This window comes from Ictalurus punctatus, chromosome 26 (genome assembly GCF_001660625.3).
Source record: "Ictalurus punctatus breed USDA103 chromosome 26, Coco_2.0, whole genome shotgun sequence".
In the NCBI taxonomy this organism is placed as follows: domain Eukaryota; kingdom Metazoa; phylum Chordata; class Actinopteri; order Siluriformes; family Ictaluridae; genus Ictalurus; species Ictalurus punctatus.
This window is the reverse complement of record NC_030441.2, coordinates 19556137-19565492: the sequence shown is the minus strand read 5'-3', so window position 1 is coordinate 19565492 and position 9356 is coordinate 19556137. Positions and strand designations below refer to the sequence as shown.

General features: G+C 38.8%; 1 protein-coding gene across 1 annotated transcript; it reads left to right on the top strand.

Annotated features, from left to right (window-relative positions):
- Positions 1–616: 616 nt before the first annotated feature.
- On the top strand, positions 617–8474 carry LOC108258423 (basement membrane-specific heparan sulfate proteoglycan core protein). The gene is made up of 9 exons (XM_053676311.1): positions 617–773; positions 2928–3074; positions 3562–3696; positions 3826–4004; positions 4290–4476; positions 4553–4663; positions 5487–5555; positions 6215–6481; positions 7807–8474. The coding sequence occupies exons 1-9, from the start codon at positions 638–640 to the stop codon at positions 7809–7811; spliced, it is 1236 nt and encodes a 411-aa protein (XP_053532286.1). The 5' UTR covers positions 617–637; the 3' UTR covers positions 7812–8474.
- Positions 8475–9356: the final 882 nt, after the last annotated feature.

Sequence of the window (9356 nt, the reverse complement as noted above, 5' to 3'; positions counted from 1 at the left end):
AATTCAACAATTTGTTGAACTGCTCATGCTTTTAAACAGCTTAACATTACATCAAGTATCTCGTGTCTCTTGCCAAACAGGAAGTCCGCCATTTTGAAATGTAGTAAAAACTGAATAATAATAATAATAATAATAATAATAACAATAATAATAATAATAATAATAATTATTATAATTATAATTATAATAATAATGTTTTGCTTTTTCTCCTATAACATTTCTCCAATCATCACAGAATTTGGATCACAGCATCATGAGTTCATTCTGGAAAAAAACAACAACTATTCCCCCCCAGATGTTTGATGTATGCTATGTTTAATCCATAAATGATTACAGGCACATACCTGTGCATATGCACACACACACACACACACACACACACACACACACACACACACACACACACACACACACACACTTATGACCCTTTTTACCCAGACTGTACACTCTTCTTCTGTTTACAAATGGGGAACTTTTGTGCTGATTAAACATGAGAACAGATTAGAGGTCAAATCCCAGCACACCACACACGGCACGATCACAGCAGAGTCACCACACGTCCATTCACCTCCAGATGAAAATCCAGTCCCGCCCGCCATGTAACGTGTGTTGGGGGGGTGGGGGCTGATATGATGAAATGGTGGAGGGAGGGGGACTGAGAGTGAACAAACAGATACACAGACAGAAGAACAGACACACAGAGAGAGAGATCTGTCTTTTCATCATGGAGGCAATCAGGGCTACACTGATCTTTTCCAGTCTTCTTCTAACAGGTAACCACAAAACACACGCTTTATTGTGTGTGTGTGTATATATATATATATATATATATATATATATATATATATATATATATATATATACAATAATGATATTTTTTGAATGATTTTTACATTTAAATGCTGTTTTATCTTAAGTAAAGATGTCTTTTTGGGGTCTGAATGTTGAATCTAATTAAAAATAAATGAGTAAAAGTGTTCATTTCACTCGCAGTCTCTCAAACTAGTCAATATTGTTCCATGACCTGGTTCCAAGTTCTAGATAATAAGAGAATAATAGTGTTCTAAACTGAACTGTTAGGATTAAAGCAGTAATTATAAGAAAATTATCATTTAAAAAAAACAAACATTTATTTGAATCTGTAATGTAGTGGAATTACACTCACAAGTTGCTAAAAAAATTATATTTAATGGAAACATTTAAAAAATCAACTGTAACATATATCATGGTTTATGATCTGGTTTTGTTTCTAGATTATATAAAAAAATAAGCAGTAAAGGCTCTATAGAAAATCTTTAAAAAAAAAATAAGTTAAAGGCTTTAAAAAATAGCTGTTTAAAAAATAGGATTTGTATGCAAGATTTAAAAAATAAATAAAAAATAAATAAATAAATAAATAAATTTAATTTGGTTGCTTTAAACAAAGTGTGCAGGCTATTTATTTATTTATTTATTTAACCAACAAAAAATATTTAAAGAAGGATCTGCATTAAAAAAAAGAGAATATGTAAGTATTGTTTTTTTTTTGTTTGTTTGTTTTTTTTTGAAAAAGTACCTGTATGTAGGATTTATTTGATTTTAAAAAAAGATATACATGCAGCATTTTCAAATGTCTTTGCAGGATTTTCAAAAATATATTTTGTCTATTTATTTATTTCTCTTTAAAGGATACATATGCAGCGTTTCTTTTAGTAAAGGCACCTATATCTAGCTTTTAAAAAGTTTATTTACAGAAAAACAACAACACATGTGAATGTAGGATTTTAAAGGACCGGTGGGAAGGACGTGTTTCCCTTTTTTGAAGGGTTACTGTAGTACGCAGAACTGATGCAAATATTAACATTAATGTAATCAGTCTTGTTCATTAAGAAATCTGATGATATAAAGTAGAATAAAATGGGGTCTGCTCTCGTTTAAAATAACAATGAGGGCCGATCTAAACACCCCAGTATGAAGTGTAAACATCTGGTATATAGTGAGAGATGTAGCTGTAGGGCGCAGGAACCTGCTGGGATAAATATCTGTCTCTGTGCTTGGTCTGATGTATAGGGAACGTAATCAGTGCTACTTACAGGGCACGGGATCTCTCATTCTTCAAGATGAAGGGAGAATAACTAGTTTATCCTCAGGCTTTTATGTTCTGTTTGTATTTACTCTTTTAACCAACCTACAGCTTTTTAATTAGCTGGCTATTTGGAACAAATCCAGGAAGAAATGCTGTAGTGAGCATCTGTGACCAACTTAAAGTGCCATTTAAAACAACCAACAAAAACCAGACAATTGATTCAACTAATCAGCTTTTCTCATGCATTCAGATTGACCAAGAACTCATCCGGAATTCACAGAACCACAGGTACATGCATAACTGTGGTTCTGTTTCATTCCTACTGACCACTAGAGGCAGTGTTACACTACTGGATGAGGTATACCAACATAGTCACAAGGAATGCCACTCACCTGATGAAAATGAAGGCCGCTCCTGAAGAACTGACAGCATGAGGAGCAAGCGTGCATGGAGAAGCCGCGGTAACGGCAGTGCAGATATCCGCCAAGGAAGCTCTCTAAAAACAGCCCATGAGGATGAGTTGGCCCTAGTGGAATGGCAAGTTAGTCCCCAGGACAACGGTCTCCGTTATCTAGTGCGACAACGTCTGCTTCGACCCCGGAGCAGCTTTCTCCACACCACGCAGTTCTGACAGTCTGAACCAAGCTGTACAGTTCACGTAGCATTTCAAAGCACAAACTGGACAAACATCTCATCAGTTCAGCGAAATCTCATCCGTGGGGTTAAAATGAGAAACGCGCCTCTCCAGAACAGTGTGAAAATCATCCCTCGTCGGGGACAGGGTCGTTTTAGCGCGTCGGACGCTGACATGATTAAAATATTACTGCTGTAAAATATTTGTGTTTATCTGTGATCGTTTCAGTATTGGCTCAGAAGCCGGTCGTGTCCATCGAGCCTCACAGCGTAGCCGTTAAACAGGACGATACGGTGAGTTTCCGGTGCCACGTGACCAGCGGCGCTCAGCCGGTCCAGCTGGAGTGGAAACGACCCAATAACCAACCACTAGCAGGTGGAAGAGTTCACACACCTCACCATCACTGATCATTTTACTATAACACAATGAAGTACTTTATTCCTCCAGAGATTTAACACCCGGTATACACCATGTTTACTTAGCTCCTCTTTTCTCTTACGTTAGAGCAGCTATAACCAGTCGCTCCCCTCACCTTTCTTCTTTCTTGATAAGTTAACAGGAGCCGTTACTATAGAAACGATAACGTATCAGAACAAATCAGTTTCAGTTAATAATATAAACCTGCGCTACTGTCAGAGCCGCTGTTCTAGAGAACTAATCACCACCTTCTGACCAATCAGAACGCAGAACTCAGCAGTGCTGTGTGTAAACACTCAAATGAAATTAAAATCTGTATGAACGTGCTAATGCTGTGCTTATTAATAAATAATTAAACATACCTGAATTAATAACTGAATTAATCTGGTCATGTGACATTTTATTTCTTTACACTGATTACAGTGTGTGTGTTTATTTCTCCCAGATAACGTTAAAGTCGGACCTGATGGATCAGTACTGACCATTGCTTCTGCTCGCCCCGGTAACCAGGGACAGTACCGCTGCGTAGCAACCAACACTCAAGGAAAAGGCACCAATATGGCGATACTTACTGTGAAGCGTGAGTGCAGTGTGATCATATACATGAGTGTGTGTGTGTGTGTGTGTGTGTGTGTGTGTGTGTGTGTCTGTGATGTGAGGTTTTTTGTGTATAATTATGTATTTATGTGTGTGTATGTGTGTGTGTTAGAGCCTCCAAAAGTGCGTGTGACCCCTGCCGGCCAAGTAAAGGTAAAAGTGGGTGGTGTCTCATCTCTGGAGTGCAATGCCTCTGGGAAGCCCCGCCCCTCCATTACCTGGTTTAAACAGGAAGCTGGAAGAGAGCTTGTAGTGGTTTCCACGACGACGCTCACCAGTGTGACAGCAAAGGTGTGTGTGTGTGTATGTCTGTGTGTGTGTGTGTGTTTGTGTGTGTGTATCTCTGTGTATATGTGTGTGTGTGTGTGTATGTGTATCTCTGTGTATATGTGTGTGTGTGTGTGTGTGTGTGTGTGTGTGTGTGTGTATCTGTGTGTGTGTGTATGTATTTGTGTGTGTGTGTGTGTGTGTGTGTGTGTGTGTCTGTGTGTATCTGTGTGTGTGTGTGTGTGTGTGTGTGTGTCTCTGTGTATATGTGTGTTTATAGTGAAGTGTTGACCTTACGTGTATCTGCAGGTGAAGGTTACAGCCCCACAGGATGGCGGGACGTTTGTGTGTCGTGCCCAAAACAAGGACGGCACGTCCGAGGAGAAGGTGGAGCTTAAGGTAGAAGGTGTTGCCATAGAGCCCAAGGCTACTGTAGACCAGACAGACTTGACGGCTGTTGAGGGACAAACGGTGACCATGAAATGCCAAGCGACCGGTAGTACACATGCAGCACACACTCTTCACAACACACAACGAGCGGTTTGATGAATAAGCCCCGCCTCTTTTCCCAGGTTCCCCCACTCCTGTTATTACCTGGTCTAAGCTGCGTGCTCCGTTGCCATGGCAGCACAGAGCAGAGGGAGGAACTCTGACGCTCAGCAGCGTCGGACGGCAAGATTCGGGTAAGTGTCTTAAATCCCTCACTTCTACACTTACTAGTGTGCCTAAGTAGTGTATTAGTGAGGGAGAAAGGAAAGGAAGTGAATTAAGACAACAGAAGAAAAGGAAATAAATGTTGTAATAAAAATGGATATGATGTGTTTCAGTACATTTCATTTTCATTTCTGTTTCTAAACTCTTTAAGGAAGGATTTCAGTAAATGAAAATATTTCTAATATTAGAAAGCTTACATTCAGATGACATGAGGTGATATTTATTATACACACACACAATAATTTATATATAATATGGAATCATAAATAATGAAAATTAGTTCCGGAATGAATATCATACATTTTAAACAATTACGTTTAAATTAAAAAAGATGAAAATGAAACAATAAAAAGAAAAGGTGGAGTATATTAAATTAAAGAAATAAAGAAATTAATTGAATTACATCATTACATGTAATAGATTAAAAACACACACAAATTGACTTCATTATTTACATTTATTGTCCAATTTATTTCTACAGTTATGGTCAAGTATGGTTTTATGGTTTTAAAAAGTATGGTTTTATGATATGATTCTTTAAAATTTTATGTTTGCGAAATACATTTTTTTTTAAATAAAAGACTTTCTATAAATATTGAATATATTTAATGCTGCCATTTCTGAATTACAATAAAAAAGGCAAAAAAAGTAGAGTAAGATGAAATACTGAATGAAACACACACACACACACACACACACACACACACACACACACACACACACACACACACACACACACGTAAAAGCTCTAATGTAGTAAATACTGCATGTGTGTATCACTTTGTGTTTCAGGTCAGTACATCTGTAACGCCACAAACTCGGCAGGTTTCAGTGAAGCGTATGTGCAGATGGAGGTGGACAGTAAGTTAGAGGAACACACACACACACACACACACACACACACACACACACACACACACACACACACACACACACATACAGTCCTGTAATAATCCTATAAGAACTTGCCATCAAATATTTGTGTGTAGGCTTGTTTTCTTCTTCTTCTTCACTGTAATGTTGAAAGGGATTTATTAGATCTACCTTTACGTAACTGACGCTGAGTCGGCACATTCGGGGTCACTGGGGTTCTGGGCACAGATTTGTGTAATTAAACAGAAATCAGACTGAACACTAAAGTGTAATCGCGCCCCTGATCTTATCAGCTGAACCTCAGTCAGCGCCACACGTTGCCTGGACTTCGGATTTATTGACCATTAAGAGACTGCGGAGGCAAAAAGTCTGGCTGAGGATCAGCCTCTGAGTTCCTGCAGTGTAAACACGCCGTAATAATGCTCTGTAACATTTTATACCGTATTAATGTGCCCGTTCTAATACTCTAATCGTTTCTATAGTAACGGCTAATAAACGGCGTGTAATCACTGATACGGTGACGTTGTCTGTACGGAGATGTTTATGTAACAGTTGGAGGTAAAGCTCTAACGTTATGCTGATGAGATCACACTTTATTGATAAGTTACAGATCATAATATATACATGTGAAATTTCTTACGTTGTAGCTCCGCCTTATGCCACCACCGTTCCTGATCATGTGACCGCTCGTCGTGGCGCCTCTCTGCGTGTGCAGTGTATCGCCCATGGCTCTCACCCAATCAGCTTCCAGTGGTCACGTGTGGGCGGGGCTGCGATATCTTCAGGGGCAAAGATCACCAAGGAAGGCGTGCTGGCGATCGCTCAGCTCAAAGTGACCGACAGCGGGACGTACAGATGCGTTGCCACCAACCACGTGGGCAACAGCGAAACGTTCGCCATCGTCACCGTCCGAGGTGAGGCAGGGGTCACGTCAGCGTCACGTCATTCCAAAACCGGGAAAGGAAACACAAGAACTTCAAAAAAGTGCCAGAAATTGATCTGAGATACAAGTGTTGGGGTTTTGATGAGAAAACGGGCGACGGGAACAGGTTTCTGGAATGAACTGACATTCCCTAGAGTGTGTTAGACTTTCAGTAGACACCAGGGGCATCGTTTTCCTGAAAAAAATTAAATCTCCTTTAAAATTGTCATTTATTACTCAAACTCCTCCAATGTCGATACTATCTAGGTTGCAAACTGGCTAGTTAACAGGCTAACTAGTTTCTAACTGGTTAGGGTTAATTTTTGATGCAGTTCTAAGTTTTAATAACAGGTGTTCTGGGTACCCTAAGCTTCATCTTACTTAAACCCCAGCTTCAGCCCAATAATACCGTTAAACTTACATACCAGAAGCTGAAGCATGTCCTTGCTGAAGCACGGTGACAACCAGGGACTCACTGCTTCTTCTCCCAAAATATATGAAAACCCTGCATTCTTATAGGGCCACCTGGTGGCTCAGAGGCTTTACTGCATGCTTATAGCTATAAACTCTCCTGTTCCTAAAGAAACCGAATGTAAAACAAAAAAAAAGGAAATTGATTCATCTACTGTATGTTGGACTTTGGTGTGTTCCTGGTGGAGAAAAGCTTCCTGGTAAACACTTCCCAGGTGTTGTGGTACACTTCCAGGTCCTGAGGAAACATCAGTGGCATCTTGTTGCTTCTTATTAGAGTGTTTTAACTCATTTTAACCATTTATAACAACCAAAACAATCATTTTTATTTATTTATTTTTTTTGTGTGTGTGGAAATTTGCCTAAAGCCACTGTAATTGATGTTTAAGATCTTCTGCGATCTTCTTAACCCCTAAAAAAACACCTCCACTTCGGTTCCACTCCCTCCATCCAGCCTTTCATAAAATAATAACGTAGCATGACTAAGCAGATTATCTCATTTATCTTATTTATATAACTGAGTATTTGAGGGATAAGGGCCTTGCGCGAGGGCCCAGCAGTGGCAGCGGTCCGATCATTAGTCCGATGTCTTAACCACTGAGCTACCTCTCTTATTATAGCTATATTTTATACTTTATTATATTTATATAACTGAAGGGGGAAAAAACCTGGCTTTTGGTATGTAATGTATTTAAGCTATGTCCTTTTCATTATCTTAAAGATTAGTAGTTTTTAAAGAAAGAAAAAATCATGCCATCATTACTAAATATACATTTATATCAAGTGTTTTAAGAGTTACAGTAAAAGTGTTTAATTCTGTCTCTCTCTCTTTTTTCTCTCCTAAAGCGTAATGATTTCTCCCCTCTGACGCCGATGACGTGAGTGTGTGAGGACGACGATCATCTCTGCGTTCTGGCTTGCACGTGCAGCGATATAACGTACCGGCCTTTATAAATGACAGCATGTAATAACTTTTCTACTTTTATCATTTAAAATCCAATCCAAACACGTCAGCGAGAAGAAAACACGTTGGCCGGCTGCGTGCTCACGATCCCAGCTACGCTCGAACATTATAAACAGGCCAATACGGTAGAACATTCCGGCACTTTACAATCTTTTGTGTTTAATTAACACATAATAAATGTATGATATGGCCACATATCGGCCTCGACGTGTGTTTATATTCCGATTTAAAATCCTCCTTTAGTTCGTGTTTGCCACGCATTGGAATGTAATCAACTCGAGTCCTGTCTCACACTATTATAAAGATTTATAAACAATTTTCCAGCCAGTTCTTCGTGAAGCCGTGATGGACATGAAGTAGTGCTTGAGTCTGTGCTTGTAGAGAGATGATAGAGTCATATTGAATCAGACCATTTCAGAATAAACTGCTGATTGGTGATTTACGGAGAAGCAGTTCATATTGGTACCACTTGGGGGCGACATGTTGTCTTTTCCACTTGTCTCTCAATGAATTTTCAACATTAAAGATTAAACTTCTGATTTATATACAATGTGGTCTAGAGTAATCTGAACAATTCACCATGTAAACAATGACCAAAGTTACAATTTTAAATGTCATTTTGTCCAGAAATTTTGAAGGCTATTATAATTTTATTGTATTCATTTATAGCTTTCGCTGTGTATTGACTTTAAGCTCTTGATATATTTACAGGCTTTTATCTGACCTTAATTTGCACGTGATGAACATCACTGCTCTTTTATTTGAATACTTTAAGCGTTTAAGGGTTTTTTATGTCCAGTAAATCAAATTCGTTACTGAATATGGCGCGTTTCACACTGTAGAGTACTCATGATTACAGTAATAGGAAATCTTCACCGATAGGTTTGGAATAAAACGCTCGGAATGTGCGGTTATAGGAAAACAATCAACCCTGTGTGGTGTGATGAAGCGGATGAGTTACTGATACCAGCCCAAAGCGGATTATTTTCCTGTTTCATTCCTCTTATACCACAACCATTTACCAATAGTTCATTTTGAAAAAAAATAATTTAAGAAGCACATGTCCTACTTTTTATCCATTTACAGATACATTTAATATAACATGTGGAACGTCTGTGAAACACATTAGTTCCTGTTCTCGCTTACGTTATAGCAGCTATAAACAATCGTTCCCTCACCATCCCTCTCTTTATTTTCTCTCTCTTTATTCTCTCTCTATTCTCTCTCTCTCTTCAAGTTAATAAGACAAAACAACAACAACACAGGGTGTGGTGTTAGTGAGAAACAGTAAAGAAGTGTAAACTCCTCTGTGATCAAGACGTGGGGAAACTTAAAGTTACAGCTTCACGTCTGACTGTTACACAGCACTGACACTGGAGACTCCTTCCTTACATGATACATAAACACATTTCTCCTTACAGAAAAAATCACC

Coding starts and splice junctions, on each gene's coding strand:
- LOC108258423 (XM_053676311.1), top strand. CDS start 638: ATGGTGGAGGGAGGGGGACTGAGAGTGAACAAACAGATACACAGACAG. Junction 4,664..5,486: donor CGTCGGACGGCAAGATTCGG/GTAAGTGTCTTA, acceptor TTTGTGTTTCAG/GTCAGTACATCTGTAACGCC. Junction 5,556..6,214: donor TGTGCAGATGGAGGTGGACA/GTAAGTTAGAGG, acceptor CTTACGTTGTAG/CTCCGCCTTATGCCACCACC.